Genomic DNA, 25492 nt, shown 5'->3' with positions numbered 1-25492 from the left:
TTCCAACTTATCTGTATGTATGTGTGTCTATATATATATATATCTTCTTACTATATGTTCCATTCTATTCATCTGATGAAGTGGGCTGTAGCCCACGAAAGCTTATGCTCTAATAAATTTGTTAGTCTCTAAGGTGCCACAAGTACTCCTGTTCTTTTTGCGGATACAGACTAACATGGCTGCTACTCAGAAATCTTTTCGTTAGGTTTGCTCCCCTTGTTTGACAGCACTGTGTATATGGACAGCTTCTCTGTTTTGCTGATGGTCAGGTGCACTTCCTATCTCATGCCCTAGCACAACAAATTTGGGACAGATATTGCAACCCGCATGCAATATATTCCCCAAAGATACTGTATTAAGGTTATGAATGGCTTATGTATCACTGTAGGCCAGGGATTGTACACAGCGACAGCGGGGAAAAGGGTTGCGTTTAGCTCCTCCAGGAACTCAAAACAGTGGGGGGTGATTAAGGTGAATCACGCAGGTTGTAAATGTCTCCCGAGAGGTACCCCACCCTCGGAAGACTTGCATAGGCTGGTTCAAACTGGGCTTTCTGGAGACCAGCGGCCAAAGAGAGGGCTTTCAGCATAAAAGGACTGTATTTAAATCGACTCAGGGCCTTTTTCCTGATCCAGCCAATGGACAGGACCTCCAGTTAAAGAGTTGTCCCAACCCATGCCAAAGGATTGGAAAAATTCTGGCTTCCTCAAGTTCCATAAGACACCTCTGGTAAGCATGTACCATGCATCTAGGAACTTAAAAAAAAAATAATAATAATGTTTTCTCTGTGATGCTTTTACCTTAAGAACAAAGATGCTGGCTTAGAATGGGCTGTGGGGTAACTTGTAACTGCTGGCGATACACTGTTCATAGCGCTCAGAGAGAAAGCAAAGCCCAGACGCTGGTTGTTAGGTAGTCTGGTTTGCTGGGAATCCCGCAGTGTAATCCAGGGAGCCAGGCAGCCTTAAACCCCCACAGTCAGAAAGGAGAGAGATGAGAGTCTCCACCCAAGAGAGGTGATGGCTGGAAGCAAATTCTAAATTTTCCCCGGGGAGGGGGATGGGACGGGACTCAACCCCCACTCAACCCCAGATCCCACCTCCACTCCACTCCTTCCCCCAAGGCCCCACCCCCGCCCTGCCTCTTCCCACTCCTCCCCTGAGCTCACTCTATCCCTGCTCCTCCCCCTCCCTCCCAGCACCTCCTGCACGCCACTGAACAGCTGTTCCACAGCATGCAGGAGGCGCGGGGAGGGAGGGGGAGGAGTTGATCGGCGCGGGCTGCCAGCGGATGGGAGGCGCTGGTGAGGGGAGCTTGGCTGCCAGTGGGTGCTAAGCACCTGCTAATTTTTCTCTGACACGGAGTCGGCGCCTATGGCTGGGAGATAGAAACCTTAAGTGGGTGCCTTTGAGGGACCACGAAGAGGGAATACAGGTGCAGATACCCTGAACTGTGGCAGACATCACTCTCTCATGTCCTGCTCTAGGAGGTACATGCAGTGCTCATGGATACGGTTCCCCCAAACCCTGCAAGGCTGTATTTTACCAGCAACGGCAGCAGGGGAGGAGAGAAAGCCTTATCAAATGTGTTTGTAAGAGGAATTTTAAATACTCCTGCCCAACACTCTTTAAAAGGGACATGCATTTTCAAAAAGTAGCCCATTTAAAAGAAATTCAAGTTGACAGTGTCCATTTAAATGATACCACAGGGCCCTATGTTAGATCATCTGATTCACCCCCAGGTTATTCATTCACACCCAGTGTGGATCATGAATCATCAGCACTTCCAGCGATGACAAATTATCATCCGACTTTTCAGAGAAAATCACCTGCATTGGAGACGGCATCTCAGGAAAGCAGGAACCGCGTATGAGACGTCGGCCCAATAACACATCTCTTTGAATTCAGCCCACTCACAACAGGAAGTCCTAAAAGCAGCTCAGGAAAAGAGAGGCCTCCCTTCTATGCCCTTCTTGGGCAATGAGAGAGCAGAGAGCAGCTGGGGCACCTGCCTGCCGAGACTGTCAGTGTCCCCTTTGAGGAGGAAGATATACCATCCCCCTTACAATCCAACCCGTGCTTAAGAAGCTATCACCCACTGCAACCATCCTCTCCTAGTGTCTACCCTCCTATTCCTGAGCGAGCTAATTGGGCAGCTCACCAAGGCTCACCTCCAGCTCCATCTGGACACGGCCAATATCCTGGACTTCTCCTGATCAGCCCAGGGCATGGAGCTGAGCTGGCCCGGGATTTCTCCTCTGGCCACGGGCATCCAATGCTCATTGCCAGACCTCTCAGCAGCATTTGAGATGGTCAGTTATGCAATCCCGCTGTCCTGCCTGAAAGACATGGCAGGGGTTGGCAAGATCCCATTGGGATGGCGTCATTCTCCTGGAATTGTCAAGTTTAGGAGAGAAACTTCAGCGTGCAGGAGACAGAGCTCAGCGATTGGCTCATAGATCTGGAACTCCTTCCCAGAAGACACCAGGATGGCCAGGAACCTTAGTGCCAGCAGAGCAAAATGTAAACCCCACTTACTTTGCCCAGCCCACACACCATAACACTCCATCTAAAAATAAAATCATACCAAAAACAACCAAAATCCAGCCTCTGATAGCCGAAGAAGTCTCTCTCTTTAGGTGTGAATGTTCACTTCATAACTTTGGGAGGTGTTCAGATACCATGGTGAGGGGGCAAGACATAGAAACCAAGAGAGAGAGGAAAGTAACTGGGACTTTAGTATACATATTCAGAAAGCACAGCAAAAAGAGAAACTAGAGGGATCAGGTGACAGCACTGGAGGGAGACTGTATTGAGTCCACACAGGGGAAAGATACCAACAATTAGGCTAATGCATTGGAGAGTCATTTTGGACATAAATTAAGGGGAGAATAAAGGCTCGTCAAGTCAGGCACTCTTAGGATAAATGTCGCAAACCTCTGGGGCGGCCAAACAGAAGATCAGAAAAGGTTTTTACAGGTGAGAGAGGCCCTGCGAGAACAAAGAACTTTGATCACGGAGAATTTTAATTTAACAGCAGTAACAATTGCACAAAAGCAATTAATTCTCTTACGCAGTTTGCTAAACAGTTCCCTTGGTCAAAGGCCATTCTGGAGCCATTTCCAAGAAATGAGCTGAGTTTGATAAAGAAGGTTCCAAATAGGAAGCACCTACTGTCTAAGGTGCAAAATATAGTTAGACCCAAGATATTCATTTCCAACTACACTGAAGACACACAAGGCTGTCGTTGCTTTTCACTGTCCTCTCTGTCCAGTGCAGCAAGATTTATTTCCACGACTGGAGGAAAAGCTAACACGCTGCAAAACTTTATTTTAACCTCTTGTGCTTTCTCCAGGGATGCTCTGTTCCCTCCCCATGACTTTGAGAGAGTCTTTTGCAACTGCAGTTAAAATAAAAAAACGCAGCTATTGAAAAAATTAAACACCTGGTGGAGTCCACAGTTCATTCTTGCTCACAGATACCACTTGCCCACATAAGACATTCAATGGATTTGTTTTTTAAATGGCCAGCATTACAGTCTCAAGCTGGCATCTGAAACAACCACCAAAAAAAACCAAACCACAAGATGTTCTCTTTTTTGCTTCACTAACCACCGTGCATCCCCAAAGATTCTGGACTAGGAACCTGCCCAGTAACTTATTTAATGTATGAAGCACAGCTTGCTCTTTACTAGTTAGATTGGCTCTGCCACACTGAAGCAGACATGACTCAGAAAAAGAAAAGAAAGGAACAGAGAATGGAACAGCAAGACAGTGTTTTGCACTCACTTTCCTGACATAATCAGCCGTTGAGATTACAGCATCTCCATTAGGCAACGGGGCACTGCTTATGGTTTTCACGTTACATGTTGGTTGCTCTTTTGCCATCTGTGCTCTGTAGTCTTTTGAGCCTGCTGATGTCTTTATGCAAGTGCAGGGGCCAGAAATGAGGATTGAAAGCCATCATAACTTATCAAATCTTGAGCAAACAAACAAAGGTCAGCATTTACACTAGGGGCCTTGCAATACTGAAAGCAGGCTCATTTTGGAGAGGTGATGGCTCTTAACAAAACTCATCCACACGTATCACCACCATTCTGACACCATAGCTCTCTCCATTCAAGATTACCTGGCAGAGGCATATGTTTGGACTAGAGCACCTTTTGAACCTACTCTGGTACCAACTAAAGGCAGTGGTTAAAACCCCCGAGTTCAGGCTCCCAACCAGGTCTGTAATGTCTGTGTAAATACAGTGAAATGGGAGGGGAGGCCCTGTGAACATGAGGTACTATGGCCTCAAATTTCTCTCAATGGGCCTACCGGGGGGCCTAGAGCAGCTGGGCTGTGGAACCCAATTTCCTTGAAGGGGTAACAGACAGAAAGCCTGTGCCAGAGAAGCCAGGGGAAAAACAGTGCTGCAGTCTAAGGGAAGGTTAGGACCATGCTGTTCTAGCATAGGGGACCCGAACAACAGCCTGGGGAGTGTCCACAAAGGGAGCTCTACCAGGGCTGTGTATGCCAATGGTCAAGCCATGCCAACTAGTTTAGTAGTAGCTGGCACAGCCTCTGAAAATGTGGAGTACTCCACCTGTGAACTGGCTGTTGTATGTGTCAAAAACCAGATAGAAGGCTTTGTACTGTATCCCAGGAAGCCAGCAACCAGCTCAGCTGTGAAACTGGTTGGTGAGACCATTCCCCTGTGAAATCCAAACAGACTTCTCTCCGGAATACATAAGCTGACTACACACAAGACCCTTTTTATTGCCTTAAATTCAATTATGGTCTAAACTAACTACAAGCTTCCCTACATGAGTTTCAGCAACATGCGGTGGCCTTGAGGAATACAGGAGAGTGGGGGGCAGCGGGCAGTGTCATTTCTAAGAAGCAAAATCTGTCAAATCCATATACGAATTCCACTCATATTTTTATGCCATGGAAATTATCTGAAGTACTAACAATCCATTAGCTCTGACCCTGGCATAATTGGATCTGGGAATTTAGTTCAGACCCATCTTTAATTATTGCAGTGCAGCTAGAGTGACTCTAGCCTATCAACTCCTAGACAAAATGTGGCAAGGGGGAAGTCTGTAAGAATCTGTGTGTTACCTTCACTGAACTAACATTTAAGGATATATTACCATAATGTACAGTGTCTCATCTATTCTATATCATTAGCTAACATAGGTATTATCAAGGCAGATCTCAGATAAGAGTTTAAACAGCCTGCTTGCTAAATGCACAGGTAATCCCTGCTCTTCTACACAGGAAATACTCTAACTTTTAATGAGTATGCACAGATTTGTTTCTTCTGGTCCTGAAGATTAAAAAAAATGCCTACAGCAGCAGCTGTACAGTTAGTCAGTTAGGGTAAATAACCTTAAGAGAGAGCAGAACAAGAAAACATGATGCTTAAAGGCTGCTAACAGAGATCATTTGATTCTAGTAACTAAACACAAAGCGATTCTGCTTTCCCCTGTTTGTTTTCAATACAGAATTCAAAACTTACCCTCCATATACGCACCCCAACCCATTGGTGAAAGATGCTAGAGCTAGATGGATATCCTCTAGACATGCAACAGGGACAAGACAGACCACAACAGTGTGAGCTTCCCTAATCATCCTGCCTTTCCAGTGCACCTCAGTCCTAACTTAGAGGGATCATCTCTCAGAGCGAGAGGGTCTCTCATTCCCCATGCCACTCTTTGATTTTTCAGGTGCCATTACCAGAGAGGAAGGATGACCCAATGGTTAAAGGGCTAGCTGCAGATTTGGAGACATGGGTTCAGTTCCCTGCTGTGCCCTTGGGCAATTTGCTTAGTCTCACTGTGCCTCAGTTTCCCATCAGTAAAATGGGTGTATAGGACTGAGGCATAGGCAGTCTGGCCTAGTGGTCACTGCTAGGCTGATGTCACCGAATCAAGAATGGCCATGAGGCAGTAGGTAACAGGGATCATAGTAACCGCTAACACCAGGATCAAAAGACCAGGGTCAGAGACCAGAGATCAGGACTATTTATCAGGCTGAAGTGAGGAGGCAAAAGTCAGGGTCAGAGACAGCAAATCAGAAAGCAAAGACAACGCAAGGTCGAGAGCTGCAGCAAGTCAGAATGTCTGCGTGGTTGCCCAGACAACTTCCTGGGGAACCCTCCAGGGTTAAATAGTAACCTTGGGTCACACTGCAATTAAACACCTGCAACTGGCCCACGTCAGCCGACTCAAGCTCATGGGGCTCAGGCAAAGGGGCTGTTTAACTGCACGGTAGACATTCCGACTCAGGCTGGTTCCCAGGCTCTGGGACCCCATAAGGGGTGAAGGTCCCAGAGCCCAGACTTCAGCCCAAGCCTGAACATCTACACTGCCCCATAGCCCAAGCCCGAGTCAGCCGACACGGGCCAGCCGCGGGTGTTTAACTGTAGCGTAGACATACCCTCAGAGGGCAGCAGACTGTTGTTGCTCTGGCCCCTTTGGGTGGTACTTCCTGCAGCGCTCAATCTCCATGATGTTCCTTGGATGTGGCTCTACACGGCCTCCTGGTGGCAACATGGGAACATCAGCTGCCCTAGGCGTCTCAGACCCGGGTTCCAGTGCTAAAAGGGGGATAACAGCACCACCCTACCTCACAGGGGTGTTGTAAAGTACTCAAATACTTTGGTAACAGAGACCACATAAGTACTTAAAATAGCTGAGGGGAGGTTTTCAAAGGCTTAAGCGGCAGTGGGATTTGGGCACTTCACTCCCATAGGTTCCTTCAAACGTCCCAGCCTTAATGTCCGTTGTACCAGGGATCTTTGCCACAAGGTCTCTTGTCCACTGAGAGAGAGGCCATCAACTCACTTAACGCTCTGCAGTTGGATGAAAGGTGCTGCATACCCAGCGGTGTCCCTAGGCAGTGGCAGGGCCCGGGACATAGGTGCAGAGTTTTTAATCTGCCAGGGGGCTCCCCCCCACTCCACCCCTTCCCCCAAGGCCCCTCCCTGCCCTGCTTCTTCCCGCTTCTTCCTACCCCTGCCCAGTTCCTTCCCCTCCCCAAAGCAGGCTGTGCCCCCGTTCCTCTCCCCTCCCCGGCACTGCCTTCTGATGCCGCGAAATATTTGATCTGCAGCAGGTGGTAGGCGCTGAGAGGGAGGCGCTGATCGGCAGGGCCCACCAGAGGGCAGGAGGTGCTGGGGGGAGGTTCTGGTAGGGGGGGCTCTTCCTCACCTGCCCCGCCCACCCTTTCACTCCCCTCCCACCTCACCTCCCCACCCACTTCCTCATGATTTTTTCAAAGCGCAGCCCCCTCCCAAGTGTGGGGCCTGGGGCGGTCGCCCAGATTCGCCATACCCCAGGGACGGCTCTGTGCATAACTTGCCAAGGACCCAAGGGTGAATTATTCTTTACACCGCTGAAGCATGCAAAGTGCACCATGTGTTTTTCGAACATCAAGGAAGCCCCCGCCCCAGAGAGCCGGTGTTTTATTTTGGGGATTGGGTTTCTTTTTTTAAAAAAAACAGACGGATACATTGAGAAGTTAAGCAACCTGTCAAGGATGAAATAGCGTGTCAGTGGCAAGGTTTGGGAAAGCGCACAGCTCTCCTGCCACTCAATCCACTGCTCCGTCTCAACACCACTTCACGTAAGCACTTGTTCGTAACTTGGGCTCTATTCCAACCAGTGAGCGAAAGGCAAAAAGCTCCATATTGCTAAATGCCTGGTCCATGGACACACCTCCCAAATTATCATCATCTAACACGGTATGAAATTATTCCTTTTGGTCTAGCATGGGTGGGTTATTGTTTCCCATTAGGCATCTAAGCTCTCACAAAATCCTTATGTTTCTCCAGTTAAGCATTTCAATCATAGGCACGTTTGTTGAAATATTTCAGCATTCAGATTCCATGTGATTAGATTATGAAATCTTTTAATTGGAGGCAGCTGAGTAATAGAGGGAGCTAAAAATGCCTCAACAATCCTAGTAGGAAAGGAAGCATTGCACCAGCACATACTCCATGTATCTGGGTCTGTTCAGTCAGCTGCAGTAGCAGATGTACTATAAGAAGCAACTTCAGATTTAAATACACACAGTGCCACTAAGACCGTGATGTAAACTTTGTGGGCTCAATTTTCCATTGCATTGCCTTTTTATGCAGCTCCACTGGGAGGGGAGGAGATAAAATTGGGCCACCTCTCCCCGCAACATCCCCTTGGACCCAACACTGTGCAGGGGAGAAACTCCTCCCCACACACGCACACTCTGGGGACCAGGACCCAGCTGGTGTCATATCCCCAATTCTGCCATTTCAAATCTAGCCCAGGCTGCTGGTCCCCCAAAGCTGATACAACCTAAGGGCTATATGTGGTGACTCATGTGAAATAAGTTGGCGATCTCAGCCAGCAGCGCCTAGTCGACAGGCATCCAGATCACAGAGCCAGAAGCACCTTTGTTGAGAGTCTCCACAGAAAGACCCACGTTTGTCTGGAGCAGGGAGAATGAAGGTCTTGCCAGGGCAGCATGGGAAAACCTTGTCCAGGCAATGGCTATGCCACACCTGTTCTGCCCCTGCAAGACTTTACTCTCCAAACACCAACAGTCCAGCACCTTTGGCCAGCATCCAGTTCATGAAATAGTAATACAAAAAATAAAACTTACAAGGAATTGTATAATGATCTTTTTAAAAAAATCTGCTAGTTATCAGTCATGATCAGGTCAGTGGAAAGACATAAGAAATCTATTGATCTTACATTTGTATAGGGTTAGGGTCCCCTTATCGTAGTATCTGAATACAATCTTCAAAGTATTTACCCTCACATGCCCTCTGGGAGGCAGGGCAGGACTATTGGCCCACGTGTACAAATGGGGAACTGAGATCCAAAGGCCCAGATCCCAGGTTTGCACCCAAACTACTGAGCCACCCTTTTTCTCTGTAGAACAGGGATACAAAGCAAGAAAGTTTGAACCTCAGTGACTAATACAGTTAAACGAGGCCACCGTGAAATATTTCTGATTTTCCTGTTTACTCCCCACCCTTCCTGCCTTGGAAATAGAAATATTTTTGTTTCCTTCTTTGATTTTATTTTTTCCTTAGTTGCGGGGGGGAAAAAAAAGGGCGGGGGTCTGGGTTTGGCTCCAAAATTTGGCTGGTTTGGCATAATAGGAAGATGGCTTTTCAAAGAGAAGTGGGGCATGATATTGCCAGCCCAGTTTCCATAGTCACTATCCCTGATCCCTGCTTTAACTTGAAGTGATAGAATAGGGTCCTTACCAATGGCTCCGTATAAAGTTAAGCAGCAGGATGACAGCGCCCAGGCAGTAACATGCAGTATATGGAGAGCCACAGACTCTACTGAGAACTCGGGTTTTGTGTTCCCATCTTGCTACCTAAACGGACAAAAAACAAAGGGTGTTTGAGGCAGTGAGACACATGTTGCTTTTATTTTAGTGCTGACAATGCTACCCCCGTACTAGACACAGGCTTTTATAAGAACTAAAAAGTACCAGGAGCCGAATGATCATTTAATAATTGATTAGAAAGGAGCAGAAGATATTGAACTGACTTGGCTTAAAAAGAACACATTAGAGAACACCCCTTTCTAAATTCTGTAACCCTCTTGGGAGCCTCCCTTAAACCCCAGTAGTGCATACATTTTTCCATCAGGTTAGAACCTCAATGACTTGTTCATAGGGAAGCCTGGAGAGTCTAAAACACACTAGCCAGGACTGTTGCTACTGTGTAGAGAGGGGGAAATATTAAGGTGGTATTTTCTTTTTCTACCGCTCAATTTATTCTCCTTGTTCATGCCAATCCTTCCATACTTTCCCAATTCTATTGCCCTGGATCAGATAAGCCATGGCCCAATTTATGGCAATTCCTTGCCTGCTCCCATACTTTATTTTGGCTTTTGAAGCCATTCAAAAATACAAACTCCAGGCCTCACAAGCTAAAACCCTTGTCACTAGAGGAGAGAAGTGATGCTGAGCGACTGAGTTAGGTCACACTAAATGAGCTTGTACGTCTGGGCTTGGGCTGTGCAAAGGCAAACACAAGTGGCCAAGAGGGGGAAATTCAGCTTGTACAGTTTCCCCTCCCAGTTCTGGCACCTCACTAAGACCCTGCTCTAAAGCCCACTAAAGTCAATGGGAATTTTTCCTCTGATATCAAAGGCTTTGGATTGGGCCCCAACCCTGCCGAGGTATCGCTCCCCCAGGCTGATCCTCTGCAGGATAATTTGAGGCGGAGTTCAGGGATCTGATGCCAGATGTACATTTTATCTCAAACTCCTGTGAACCAATATATTCCTTAAATGACAGATACACACTTCAGATAAACCCACTGGTTTATCTCTGCATGTCCATTGTGCCTTTGCCTGTTAGTGATTCCCAGTTTTAATCACTGGGGTCTTCTCTATTCTCCTGTGTCATCTTTGTCCATTGCTATCTAGAACCATTACATATAAGAGAAGAGGTTTAGAAAACATGATCTATGGGAAAAGGCTGAAAGAATTGGACATGTTTAGTCCAGAGAAGGCTGAGGGGGGACATGATAACAGTCTCCAAATAGGTAAAAGATCGTTGTGAAGAGGATGGTGATCAAGTGTTCTCCATGTCCTCCAAGGGTAAGACAAGAAGGAAACGGCTTAGCTTACAGCTAGGGAGATTTAGGTTAGATATTAGGAAAAACTCTCTCACTATAAGGATAGTTAAGCAATAGAACACGTTACGTGGGAGGTTGTGGAATCCCCATCACTGGAAGCTTTTAAGAACAGGTTAGACAAACATTTGTCAGGGATAAATTAGACATATTTAGTGTCTGTCTACACTTAAAATGATACAGCAGGACTGCTGCTTCGCTGTAGTGCTTCAGTGTAGACACTACAGCGACGGGAGACATTCTCCCATCACAATCCACCTCCTGGGTCGGCAGAAGAATTCTTCCATTGACCTGGCACTGTCTACAGCTGGGGTTAGGTTGGCATAGTTACATCTCTGGGGGTGTGAATTTTTCACAGTGCTGAGAGACGTAATTATGCAGATATAAGGTTTCAGCATAGATCAGCCCTTAATCTTGACTCCGCACACAGGGATGGAGTAAAGGACCTCTTGACCCTAGATGACCCTTACAGCCCTACAGGTCTAAGATTCTATTATATGTTTTTTGTTAGTAATGGTTCTGTATTCATTCACGCGCACCCACACATGCATAGTGTATCCCCGGACAATGAATTAACACGCAGTAGAGCAATACTGTTTTCAATTTCCATTGATTTCTGAGGCAGCACAGATGCAATGAGGCTGTATAGACAAACAAACAGCAGAACCTCTACCCCAGAGATCTTATGATCTAAAGAGCATTGCTCCTCAATCATCTGGGAATTCATCAATGGATCACCAATGGGAATTTTTTCCAGTGACTTCAACAGAATCTGGATCAGGCCCACACACAGGATTGGCACCAGCCCAAGTTCACTACATACAGATAACATGTAACATGTTTGGGAAGTGGCTGCAGCTATGTCAGTGGCATATTTAGGACCAAATTCACCTCTAAGAAGTGAATGTCGTGCCTTTGATTTCAACGAAGTTTCACCTATTTACACCAGGACTGAACATGGCCCACCTTGCATGCGTCTTGCAACTCCATCTATGTATATATTCTAAGTGTATTTGATAAATGACCAGTTCATAGAAGCAGAGAGCAGGGAATTTGAAAGGCAATGTTGGTCCAAAAGCACAAAGTGCGACCTCTTGCGAGTGAGGCAGGCTTCGCCAGGCGAAGAGATGCAACACTCAGATAAGCAGGGCACCGGTTTTGCATGCCAAGAGTTGATTCAATTAGTTATACAACGATAGTCATTAGTGGATCTGTAATTTCAGGACAGAGAAATCAGATTTATAGTCTCTTGCTTGCTGGTATAAATAGTTTGATTTTAAATTGAATTTAAAGCTCAGTGCGTCACGCTGCTGCTAAAAAGGGACCTGCTATTTGAATCAGTCAAAGGAAGAAACCAGGTCGGATGAGTTACCGCCTTTTGAATTTTTTTTAAAAAAGGGACCACAACAGGTGATTGAGTCATGGGGGGGAATGTAGCCATATGCTGGTAATTTATGCAAACTTCCTAATACTGATGCTTTCAATGGGAATTATTCTGGCTGCACTCAGTTGGATTGTGACTTGAGGCTTATTTTGGAAGCTTTTAACACATCCAGAGAGTACTTCGCTCGGGGAGTAGGTCAAATGCAAATCAGGACACACACACACACACACACACACACTTCCTACGGCGCCTAGATTGGCAAGGCTGCCCCTGCTGGATCAGAGTGGAGTGCATCAGTTAGTCTCTCCTGAAATACAAATCTTTGGAGGTCTACCTAGAAGACCATGGTGGTCCCTTTTGGCCTTTACAAAACAAAACAAAAAACCCTCTGCATCTCTGATAAATTTTCAATTAATTTCAGCTGAGAACGAACACCTGACAGATAGATTTCAAACGCTTCAAGGTAGAGATTGTCTCTTGCTATGTGTTTGCACAGCACCTAGCACAACAGGGCCCCACCCCAGTGTGTTGGGGGCCTCTAGGTGCTACCCCACTCCAAATAATAAATGATACAAACCACAAAAATGAATGTTAAGTGATTTGGGGTATACTAGATGACTATTACTTCTACAGCACCTCCTCCTGCTGTCCAGATACCTCAGCGATACATGAGTACGGAGTGGCTAGAAGGATCTCAAAGTGCAATAGTCACACAAATTCTCTGCTGCCATGCCTTCTTTTACTTAGCTGCAGTCACAACCGCAGAGAATCTGACCCTACATCTATAGTATCACAGTGCCCGTGTGAGGGAGGTAGCTAAGTCTTGCAGACTGAATAAGGGGTTTTGTGACTTGCCCAAAGGTCACACAACAAAAGTCTGGATGTAGACAACAGTTAAATCCAGGTCTCCTAAAATTTAGGTTGACCTTGCTACGTCACAATGGGGGTGTGAGAAAAAATTCACACCCCTGAGAGCCACATTTAAGCCAACTTAAGCCCCACTGTAGATAGCACTAGGTCAATGGAAGAATTTAGCTACCGCCCCTCAAAGAGGTGGATTTATTACCGCGATGGAAGAACCTCTTCCATCACAGTGATGTGTCTAAACCAGGGGTGCCAGAACAGGGGAGGTCAGGGGGCCAGGGCCAACCCACTTTTTACCAGCCATACGGGCAAGCGACGCGGGGAGAGGATGAAGAGGAGTGAGTGGAGTGTGGGGTCTTGGGGGAATAGGTGGCACGAGGGCAGGGCCTTGGGGAGAGGAGCTGTGCGAGAGCGGGGGCTCGGGGAGAAGAGGTGGTGTGAGGGCAGGGCCTTGGGGGCAGCGCAGTGGGGGCGGGGCCTGGGAGGCAACGGGCGGTGCAGTGGAGGCGGGGCCTCGGGGGCAGCACGGCAGTGGCATGGTTCGGGCATCTGTCCCCCCAATTTTAGGGCATTTCCACTGCTCCCGATCTAACCTATAGCAGCACAACTGCAGAGCTTCTAGTGGAGACATAGCCCAAGACTTTCACTACCTGGTCATGCTTCCCCCACTCTTGATAAGTCCAGTGATGACTGAAAGTTATCTGTGTAACATTTTCCAACACTCAGAATAAAAGTAATGCAGTAGGAGCCTCTTGAAAGCATGCTCTAGGTTCCAATGTACTCGGTCTCATTTCTTGTTAAACTTTTTTACATTGACTCGAACATCCTGGCAATATTCCAAGTGATCCAATGTTTCCCCACAAACCATGATTCATACTCGATTTGAGCCCTTTCCCAGCGATTTGTACAAATGCTCAAAACACAAGTAAAGGGAAAAAAAACAAAACACAGCTCAAATGGCTGCCACTGAAGCGAACAAGAAATTGATTTGGATTGCCTGGTCTTTTATAGGTGCAAAAATCTTATAGCATTTATTTCATAGAATCATAGAATCACAGAATATCAGGGTTGGAAGGGACCTCAGGAGGTCATCTAGTCCAACCCCCTGCTCAAAGCAGGACCAATCCCCAACTAAATCATTTAATTTGAGCAGGACTGTAAAAATCAGATTACAAACGTGACATCCACTTCAAAAGCAGCTTTGGCTCTCAAATTTGCTTAAACATTTAATCAACTGGAAATGCTATTTATTGCTCTGTTAAGGCACTGACAATAGCCTTTCATTAATATGTAGTGTTTGTTCCAGGGAAATGGATTTTATTCCATCATCCAAGCGAGGTGACTTTTAAATGTGTTACATTTTAATTTGCTCCGGCTTTGAAATAGAGGCTTGGTTCTATTTGATGGGACTCCATTTTTATATTCGGTTTACCACAGATGTACAGCATGAAACCAGATGCCTCTGAGCCCGAGATATCTTTGCCATCGCTATGCTAATCCAACCGTCTAGGTCCTTATCTGACCCTCATTTCCACAGTACCGGAGCCCCTCACAATCATTAGTGAATGTAGCCTTACAATGCACCAATGAGGCAGAGGTGAAAGTAAACCGGTACACCCGGTACGGCGTACCGGCAAGAGCCCATACTGGGGCAGCCCGCCTTCCCCAGGCAGGGCCGCTTCTAGGCACCAGCAACGCAAGCAGGTGCTTGGGGCAGTACATTTCTAGGGGCAGCATTCCAGCGCCGGCCATGCCGCCCCTAGAAATGTGCCCCCGCTGCCCCAGCTCGCCTCCGCTCTGCCTCCGGCCGCTCTCCTGAGCACGCTGCCGCCACTCCGCTTCTGTCTGGCGCGGCAAACCTGGGAGGGAGGGAGGGAGGGAGGGAGAAGCCGAGCGACGGCACGTTCACGGGAGGGGGTGGAGCAGAGGCGAGCTGGGGCGGGGAGCAGTTCGTCTACCCTCCCGCCCCGTTACTTCCTGCGCTCTCCCCCCACCCTTGCTCCCCTCCACTCCGCCTGCTCCCCTGCTTGCCTGAGAGGGAGGGGGGAGAAGTGGAGCGGCAGTGTGTTCAGGGGAGCAGGGGGGGCGGAGGTGAGCTAGGGTTGGAGGGGGGAGCCACAGGAAGCAATGGCGGGGGCAGAAATGCTGCATGCCTGGGGGAGGAGGCGGGGCCAGGGATTTGGGGAAGGGCTAAATTGGGGCAGAGCTGGGGGCACAAAAAAAAAAACAGGGGCAGCCAAAAATTTTTTTGCTTGGGGTGGCAAACATCCTAAAGCCGGCCCTGTCCCCAGGGGCAATTTAAAGGGTCTGGGGTTCCCAGCAGTGGCTGGAGCCCCAGGCCCTTTAAATTGCTTCCAGAGCCCCGCTACTCCATGGCTCCGGGGGCTATTTAAAGGACCGGGGTGGTAGAAGCACCACAGGCCCTTTAAATAGTCCCCCAGCCCTGGGGTAGCGGGGGCTCCAGGGGCTATTTAAAAGGCCGAGTCTCCAGCTGCCTCTGCCGCCCTGGTCCTTTAAATAGCCACTGGAGCCTCGCCGCTTCCCCAGGGCTCCGGTGACTAATTAAAGGACGGGGCAGTAGAAGCAGGGGAGCCCTGGGCCCTTTAAATAGCCCCCGGAGCTCCGGGCTGCTGCGGCTACCCCGGTGGGGGGGGAGGGAGAAGGAGGGGCGGCACTTACCTTACAGGGTGGGCTGGGGATGGCTCTGACCCCCTCAGCCCCGCCCCTTCTGCCCTAGGCCCCACCCCTTCTGGGGGCCAGAGCTGGCCCCAGCATACCGGTAAGTTACTCGACTTACTTTCACCCCTGCAATGAGGTAAGGAAGGATTAGCATTGTGTAGAAACAGGACTACATCAATGTACACTACCTTTAAGTTCACACCAGGAGGGTTTACATGCGGCAACCAGAATGCAACACAGTACAGTGCTCTACAGTTCACATCCCCATAGTCTGGACTGTGGTGCCTTGTAGACGAGGCCCAAGTGACTTGTCCAAAGCCGCACAGGGAGCACGTGCCAGAGCTGGAAAATAAACCCAGATCTCCTGACACCGAAGTTTGGTGCTTTCACTACCAAGCCACCCTGATGCCCATAAGGGACAAACAGGATGGCCTGGGTGTTTTAACGTGTTCGCCCTTGGTGTGTAGCAAGCACCGTCTCCCGCTTGCAGAGGTGTGCTCCAACACACGGCACATGTAAGGAAAGGGGTGCCGGGATCTGTGGGTGCTCTTGAGCTGGTCTCCAATTCATTCTGCCCCTTTCCCTGGGTTTAGGGGAGGAAGAGTGAAGGGGGGAGGATTTGTCCCTAGACCTAGCGTATATTGCCTCATTCACCGCACAAGGAATTCTACCGATGCAGTGTTTAGGAAACGATACACCGTGAACTCTTTTCACACTGGCAGAGGGGCCATCCAGCTGACGGGCAGGTAAAACAAGCATAATTAGCGTGATGTGTCATTAACATAATTCATGATAACAAAAGCTTGTGAAGGGTTATTAAACTTCATGTTTCAGGCCATTCTCTAACTAGTAGACACCAGGATGAGACCTAGAGGGGCAGGGGAGCAAATCACCCCACATCTGCCAGCTGCAGGGTTCTTACACCTTCCTTCGAAGCATCTGGTGCTGCCATTGTTGGAGACAGGACATTGGGATAGATGGACCTTGGTTCTGATCCAGTTTGGCAACTCCTAGGTTTCTAAGCTGTAGTCAGTGCAACTGAGTTAAAAATATAATGAAAGCTACTGAGGGCTAGCTGCTCCTAGTTGGCTTAGCCCCAAAGGGAGGCAAAGGAGGAAGTCTGGGGCGGAGCAGAGTGCCCTGCTGATCTCATGGATCCTAGGGGATCTGCCAAAGATCAGAGCCACCCTGTCTCCAAGCCCCCGAGCTGTAGGGGAGCACAATCCCAGAAATCATGCTGTCCGCTGGCAGATGCCATTCATGGATGGATTTAATCTGAGGCAAGGGAGCCCACAAGAGTCAAGGCAGACTAAGTCCACACTGACTTCCATATGGTTAGAGGGGAAGGCAGAAACATCTCTTTATGGACTCACTCTGCTGGGCCCTGCTACCTACACCTCACGGGAGTAAAGGGCAGTATAGCATCTGAGTTGATCCTTGTAAATTAATAAAATCCTTGCAACTCTACCAGAAGACCCCTAGCAATGCACGGTTTGCTCGCCTGTACATCACCTGCACAAAGCTCTTGAGTATCTGGCGTTATCTTGCTCATAAGTCGAACACAAGACTTCAGTGCAAATCTGGGGAAAGGAATCACCTTTCAAGCCACCTGTCTGTGCTTCTGCTTTTTGTGGCCTAGAGGATGCCTACATCTGGCCGTTCTGAACCCCCGAATTGCATGTGTCCTATCACAACAAACACTGATTGCTGCTGGATGGTTTCCTTGAATCATTCATTTTCCCCTTAAGTCTAGAGGATCCAATGAACCAGCATATGCTTTTCTCAAATGGCTGCTGGACTAAGATTGGAGACGGGGTGTATAACCCATAACCACCCAGCAACAAACCGTGGTAAGTAGCTGTCCGCAGTTGGTCGGATTATATTTAGCTGTGGCTGTCACTGGGGACTGCATTAATAAATCACCCCAAGTTGTATCATTTAACTGACCTGACACCAATTCCCTCCCCTCTGACTAGTCAGTTCAGCTACTGACAAGGCCCAGCAGGCACACTTCCACATAACTGAAGAAGGACTTGAGAATGAAATGGATGCTCAGCCAGGATTGGACATTACTACTCTGTGTGTTGTCAAAGCGACAGCTGTCTGCCGTGAGGGAATGAAAGTATTAGCAACGCTTCAACTAGACATCCTTGGCAGCTGGAGACTCAACCAGCAGGAGCTCTTCTAAGTCTCTATCTACATTCATCACAGTTTGTACCTACGACCATCACCTGCACCCTCACAACAGGGGGTGTTCTCATCCATCAGCAAGAGTTCTGAAGGCATTTACTACACTGCCATCAGGACTCATGTTCCACTGTCAGCAAGAACGTGATCAGCAGAAGCTCTGGGCAGTAGAGGCAAGAAAAAAAAAAAAAGAACAGAACAGAAACCGCAAATTAATTTGTACAAGCTGATAGTTGTAGCTGCTATCTGTATGAAATCTCTAATGAGTTTATTTAAATATGTTCTCCGTGCAGATCATACAGGAATTATCAAGGTATTTTTGCAGATGAGATATTGCCATGCAGTCTTCGACAGACCAAGTGCTGAGTAGGAGACATTAATTAGCTGCTTAAACAGTAATTGACTTGCTGTTACAATTAGCCATCATCTCACCTTGATAGTATTCCATAGTATAGTAAAAGAATAGATATCAAGAATCCATTTGAGGGTCTGGTTTTCTGAATTAATCTTTCAGATTAAGACCATTCCCCTTTAGGTGCACGTCTGCCTCCCCCGGTGCCATTGAAAGAACAGACGCAAGAGGAAAAGAGAGCAGGATTGCCTTGAATGAAGGAGTGCGTTCATGTCCCTCTGACTTTCTAAAGGGACATCAGCTTTTCCAGCACATCAGACACAAATGACCAGTCTTCACCTCTTCCTTGGCCCCCATCGACCCTTGTGCACTGCTGAGCATCAACTCCCCACCCTTCCCCACCTACAATGCTAGTCTTTACCATTCAGCAGTCCCATGCTTCCTCCACCGCCTGCATCCTTTCTCCCATGCTACCCCTTACCCACAGCAGTGCTCCCCATAAACATCTGCAACGCCATTACAGTATCACCCTCCAAGTCTCTTATTCGAGCTCACCTCTGCTGCGGTGCCTACATAAACACTGAATGACAGCGAGGCAGCTGGTGTTCCACTAGTGCTGGCTATTACATTGACCACAGTCATCTCACGGTTACCTTGTGGGCCTCACAGGTTCCTTGAACGCCCCGGTGGTCTCTTCTATTAGCCTTAGATTCTAAGATCCTGGGGTCATTTCATTGTGTGTGTACCGGGCCTACCTAGCCAGCATGGATTCACCAAGGGAAGGTCATGCCTGACTAATCTAATTGCCTTTTATGATGAGATTACTGGTTCTGTGGATGAAGGGAAAGCAGTGGATGTATTGTTTCTTGACTTTAGCAAAGCTTTTCACACGGTCTCCCACAGTATTCTTGTCAGCAAGTTAAGGAAGTATGGGCTGGATGAATGCACTATAAGGTGGGTAGAAAGCTGGCTAGATTGTCGGGCTCAACGGGTAGTGATCAATGGCTCCATGTCTAGTTGGCAGCCGGTATCAAGTGGAGTGCCCCAAGGGTCGGTCCTGGGGCCGGTTTTATTCAATATCTTCATAAATGATCTGGAGGATGGTGTGGATTGCACTCTCAGCAAATTTGCGGATGATACTAAACTGGGAGGAGTGGTAGATACGCTGGAGGGGAGGGATAGGATACAGAAGGACCTAGACCAATTGGAAGATTGGGCCAAAAGGAATCTGATGAGGTTCAATAAGGATAAGTACAGGGTCCTGCACTTAGGACGGAAGAACCCAATGCACAGCTACAGACTAGGGACCGAATGGCTAGGCAGCAGTTCTGCGGAAAAGGACCTAGGGGTGACAGTGGACGAGAAGCTGGATATGAGTCAGCAGTGTGCCCTTGTTGCCAAGAAGGCCAATGGCATTTTGGGATGTGTAAGTAGGGGCATAGCGAGCAGATCGAGGGACGTGATCGTTCCCCTCTATTCGACATTGGTGAGGCCTCATCTGGAGTACTGTGTCCAGTTTTGGGCCCCACACTTCAAGAAGGATGTGGATAAATTGGAGAGAGTCCAGCGAAGGGCAACAAAAATGATTAGGGGACTGGAACACATGAGTTATGAGGAGAGGCTGAGGGAGCTGGGATTGTTTAGTCTGCAGAAGAGAAGAATGAGGGGGGATTTGATAGCTGCTTTCAACTACCTGAAAGGGGGTTCCAAAGAGGATGGCTCTAGACTGTTCTCAATGGTAGCAGATGACAGAACGAGGAGTAATGGTCTCAAGTTGCAGTGGGGGAGGTTTAGATTGGATATTAGGAAAAACTTTTTCACTAAGAGGGTGGTGAAACACTGGAATGCATTACCTAGGGAGGTGGTAGAATCTCCTTCCTTAGAGGTTTTTAAGGTCAGGCTTGACAAAGCCCTGGCTGGGATGATTTAACTGGGAATTGGTCCTGCTTTGAGCAGGGGGTTGGACTAGATGACCTTCTGGGGTCCCTTCCAACCCTGATATTCTATGATTCTATGATTCTACCTCAATGGGACTCTCCTCCATGACTGGGGCTGCTAATGCAACTCATGACTAATAAGGCTATTGAAAAATTAAGAATTAAAAGTATTTTCAGGTGACGCAACTGCCCCTCAGTTCTGCCCACCCCAGATAAAGACAATGTAGTTGCAAAGGCACAAAAGTTTTCAACTATTTTTGCCACACAAAGCACAGATGAAATGGACAAACCATGACCCCAGTCCCGTAATGGCTCCTGCTGCAAATGGATAGCGGTACAGCAGTAAACCTGAATTTCAGTTTCACTGGCTGCCAAATATGTCCATGCCTTGAACTGCGTGGGCAGAGGTCTCCGCTGAGTAGAACCTTACCCTTCTTGCAATCAAGGGGCCTGAGGAGTCAGGTACTACTCCATGCAATTAAGGGGATCAGAATCTGGCCCCAAGCAAACAAGAGTTTGTTGAGGGGAAATATACACATGGTAAACGACGCGAACCCTGGGAGTCGTCATCACAATGAGGACACTGCAAAGTCCAGATGTGGGTGGGCCAGGGAAGAGGAAGAGCCAAACCAAATCTAGAAAATGCACTCTCCATAAACGGGGGTCCATGGAAAGGGTTAGGTGTTTTGTTTCCACTGGCCATTCCCAATACTCCGGGCATCACCCTTTGACAACCTGACCCTGGAGAGCTGGTGTTTTACTGCTGCAATGGCTCTGAGTGCTGCCATGCCAAGGCCATTCCCAGAAATGCCAACTCACAGAGGCCACTCAGACAAAGTGCTTCTCCACTCCCAGTATCGATCAGATAAACGCAGGATGATCCATCCGGTTTTCCAGCACTCTTGAGGAAGCCACCATCAGCTGATCTCAGACTAATAGGTTCTGCTCCTGTCTTCAGCTGCTAAAAGCTATTTGATTGCTTCCCTCCTGCACAGAGGGAAACAGCAGCTCTGTACTGCAAGTTGTTTCTGTAGCAGCAAGGTGGTCAATTACAGACAGCAATGAGCTGGCAATGGATTTCTAAAGAATAAAAGAATATTTCTAAAAATAAAAGAACAAACAAACCTATGCAGCAATTTTAGTCAAGAATCTTCCACTATCAGCTAGTGGACCACCAGCTTCCAATCCATACAACTTAAAAAAGCAAATTAAAACATTTCCCAAGGTATCAAATGAATGGTCTGATTTAGAGAGCGTCAGGACCTCTAGACTGGAGAGCTTGTCTTTCTACACATACTGTAAAGAGCCAAGTCCATTTACAGTGCTATGCCAATAATACTAATAATTAGATATAAAATGTACCATAGCAAAATCTACGAGGTCATGTTTCACAGTGAAAAGTGTAATTCCCAGTAGCTTGATAGGACATAGGACCATCCCTTCTTATTTTCCATTCATGACATTATCCAGCAACAAATTGGAGTAATCAACTTTCATTATGGAATTAGTCTTCTGTTTTTGTTTGTTTTTACTTCTAGGTCCTAACAGTAATGCAAACATATATATGATTCTGTTCAGGAAGGTGGTTGGCCCTCTGATTACAGCTTCAGACTAGATCATGGACGATCTGGGCTTTGTTCCTGACTCCGCCATGTCCAAGGTTACACAAGAAGGCTAAGCCAAATCAACCCCTCTGTTTTTCAGATTCCCCTTGTATGAATGAGGAGAGGCTTAACTCATTAATATTTGTAAACGGTTTTGAGATCCTCAGGTGGAAGGTGCTGGTCCAATTGCCACTGAAGTCAAGGGAGGTTATTCCACTGGCTTTATTGGTCTTTGGATGAGGCCTTGAGTTTTTGTTATTTTTTTTCAGCCAAAAGAAACAGCAGTGGACAGTTCACACATGAGGTAGCATTTCCTAGCCTGGTAAAATAGTAAACTGATCGTTCATGTGCCAACTCTTGTCTCCACTAGAATTACACCAGCAGGTGAAGAAACAGTTTCACAGAGAAAATAAGGATCTGCAGAATTCCTGTGAGAGCAGAAGGTGAGAAATTCAAGAAAGGACATGAGAGACACTAGCACCTGAGAAAACTGAAGAAGAGAAACACCAGTAAACAGCAGACTGATCAAGGGTTTTTATGCAAAATCAAGATTGTGTATGTGTCTTGTTGGGAGAGATGCTTGGCCTAGCAGCCGGAGCAGCTCTGGCCCTAACTCTGGTGGAACTTTGAGCAGGTTTTTGGGTCTCATTTTTCCAGTGGAAGATACTAGCACATCTCTCGGTGTTGAAAGGGGTTAGTATGACAACATAAGCACCAGCTACTGTTAATATCCCATGCTGAAAACGGCAATTTAAGCACCAGAAATTAAATGGTTTTCTCTGGTGTCTCTTCTACAAAGAGCTTGGTGCATGTTAGATACTAGAGAGGTCATTTGAGGCTGGTGTCAGATCTTCAACAACAGAGACAAGAGTAAGACTACTCTCGTTATTTAAAAGGGGTAAAATCAATACTAAAGAAAGCTGGGTTAAACAAACAATGCAGGAGTGTAGCCTAAAGAAACTATCTCCAGCGAATGTAATTGGACTGAAACGACATAGGTCACCTCGGTTTAATGGCCTTGAGCTGGGGAAACAAAACAGTTCCTCTGGTAAACAGAGAAGGGTTTCATAAGGACTAGAGTGCAGTTTACCTCAGAGTAGTCTTTTGAGATTACTTCCAAACGCGCCTTTTACCTTAAATCCATCCATGATAAATAGCCTGATAATAATTTCATTTCTCTAATAGTGCTTATGTGATTTCTGGTGATGGAAGTCCCATCTCATCAGCCCGTTGCAATAAAAACAAGCCCCACTCAATGTTCTCTAAAGCAGCGTAAGTTTGTAAATGTTCCATGAGACAAATCCTCTTCCGCTTTAGCAAAAACAAATGACGCAGAATATAATCTCACACTCACTAGCAATTTCCATCACAAAAATCTGAACAGTGGCTCTTCGGAGCAGAGAGCCCATTGTTTGCATAACAGGATCCAAGCTGAAGATAGACAAATTCAAATTGTAAATAAGGCATAATTTAAAAAACCAACATTGCAGGTAATTAACCATTGGAACAGCTTCCCAACAGAGGTGGTGGAGTCTTTAAATCCAGACTATGTGTCTTTCTACACACAGATATAGTCTAGCTAGATGTTGTTGGACTCAATGGAAGAATTACTGGGTGAGGGTCTCTAGCCTGTGCCAGGCAGGAGGTCAGACTAGATGATTGCAATGGTCCCTTCTGGCTTTGGAATTTACACACAAAAAAGTGCTACAAAAATACTAATTTATCCACAACACCCCAGGGGAGGTGGAAAGCGATTTGAACTCCCACTTTAAGGTGTGGCACAGACAGGCAAAGTTCCTTGGCCAAGATCATATTATGCGGCAGAGACAGAGTACAGGATATAATGGAGGAGTGCCAGGCTCCCAGTCCTGTGTTTAAGTCACCAGACCACATTGCTAAAATACACTGAATACCCACTTCACTCCCTCTACAACCACAAGCAGAGTCTCTTGGTGTAAAAACAAAGCCAGCTGCAGAAACTGTTACCTTCCTCAACAAGTATGAGAGAGCAAAAGAATGAGCCCAGATGGAGCAGGTGGAAGGGGTTCAGGGAATGTATCAATATTTGGGGTTTGTACCAGAGGCCACCTGGAAGAATACTCGCTCTAGGGCTAGCTGGATGTTACTTATTTTAGTTATTCCTAGGACAGAAAGTCACAGATGTTTGTTTAATGGAATATTGCCTAACTTTTTTTTTTATTTGCGGGGGGAGGGGGGGACTTTCAGTTTCAGCGACTGTGTGCACAAATGAACTTCACTTTACTTACAACTCTAATTAAATGGTTACTTCTGCATACTAACTCCCCCAACCCTGTATTTTCCCATTTTTGATGCAAAAGCCATTTTCACCCACAAATATAGGCCCATTTTAACTTGTGAAATTCACAGAACAGGCTCAAATTCATAACAAAAGGTCAAAGGAGGGGAGGGGATTTTCAAGTGGTTTAGAGGTCTCAACCTGCATTTGCTTTCATACAAGCTATTTTACCTTCCAAAGAATTGGAATGACTTACCAAGGGTTGTGATGGCAATTTTTAAACCAAGATTGGATGGTTTTCCAAAAGAAATGCTCTAGTTCAAACAGGAATTAATTCGGGGAAGTCCTATGGCCTGTGTTAGACAAGAGGTCAGACTAGATGATAGTAATGGTCCCTTCCAGACTTAGAATTGAAGAATACATTTTGGGGAGAAAAAAATATCAAAATCACTATTTCCATTTGAGTGCTGCTGACAAACGTTAATATCAAGGAACCAGGGCAGAACACCTTTCGCCAAACCTCTGAAAGCCCCTGGCTTCGGGCTAGATTACAAAAGTCAGCAGAACTATTTGTTTTAATATAAATTCACCCTTCCCCATGTTGGTGAACGCTAACATTCTAGCCCACAGAGTTTACATTGCAGAACAATGTTTAGAATCACTCTCACACGGGTTATCAGAGATCTTATTGCATCACGTTGCCCTCCCATCTCATCCTCTTTACCAAGGAGATCACCCTCGGCAGCTTATTTGACCACCTCTTTCTTAAGCTTAACTGTGTTTGCTTTCATGCCATCTTCTCTGCACGGAGCATCTTTCCTGAGCCAGTGCACAAAGTCACATCCCTCTCCTGGTTTAGGCCATGATTCATCGAAGGAAGTGCCTAAGTCTTATTGAATTCAATGGGATTTAAAAAGATGCCTACATGCTTTGCTGAAACAGGCCTTATCTCTAGTCTGAAGATCCGCTTCTACTGTGACATCTACAAAAGTTATTTAACAATGATATTTACAGATCCTATATAGAAACTAAACCAAGTTTCTTTGCTACACCATGCTGTGTATTAGCAGTCACCAAGGAACCACGTTAATTCACTTATGACATCTCTCCTCTAGAGACCATCCCTCCTCTCCTGTCCCCCAATCTCCATTGTGACATTTCTGAAATCAGACCCTAATCCTGACATCTGGGCCACTTGGGCAGAATCGAGCACCTGGATGGAATCCCTCTGAAGGCAATGGTGTGACCCAGGTGGAATTGATTGCAGGAATGGGGCCCTAGATTTTTAGGGGTTTGTTCATGTCTTTTTATTTTGTGAGGCACCTATCACACTTTTGGATGCTGTCAAATAATAAATGCAAATCTGTGGCCACACTCACCACTGCAGTAACAATTAATATTGGTCAAATATAATTAGGGGATTTGGCTAGATGAAAAATGGTCAACAGCACTTGGCAAATGCACCCACCTAACAAACATATCTGACTGGCCAAATCTCCATTGAGGCATCCGCAGAACCAGTAAGTATTTTAACAATCTGCCAATCTTTCAAAAGTTGCATTATCAATAGATGTCATAGTGTTCTAGTGACAGAGCTCTGAAA

General features: G+C 46.8%; 1 protein-coding gene across 5 annotated transcripts in view; it reads right to left on the bottom strand.

Moving 5' to 3' along the window:
- Window positions 1–25492, bottom strand: part of PEMT (phosphatidylethanolamine N-methyltransferase) — a 96451-nt gene that overhangs the window by 43988 nt on the left and 26971 nt on the right. For all 5 annotated transcript variants that reach the window (XM_084641285.1, XM_084641284.1, XM_084641283.1 and 2 more), the window contains one exon: window positions 9240–9355. In XM_084641285.1, the coding sequence (XP_084497411.1) occupies window positions 9240–9355 (116 nt within the window). The remainder of the gene's footprint in view (window positions 1–9239; window positions 9356–25492) is intronic.

Source organism: Lepidochelys olivacea, assembly GCF_965140295.1.
Source record: "Lepidochelys olivacea isolate rLepOli2 genome assembly, chromosome: 10".
NCBI classification, from domain to species: Eukaryota; Metazoa; Chordata; order Testudines; family Cheloniidae; genus Lepidochelys; species Lepidochelys olivacea.
Note: the sequence above shows the minus strand (reverse complement) of the source record. Positions and strands in the feature narration are given on the sequence as shown.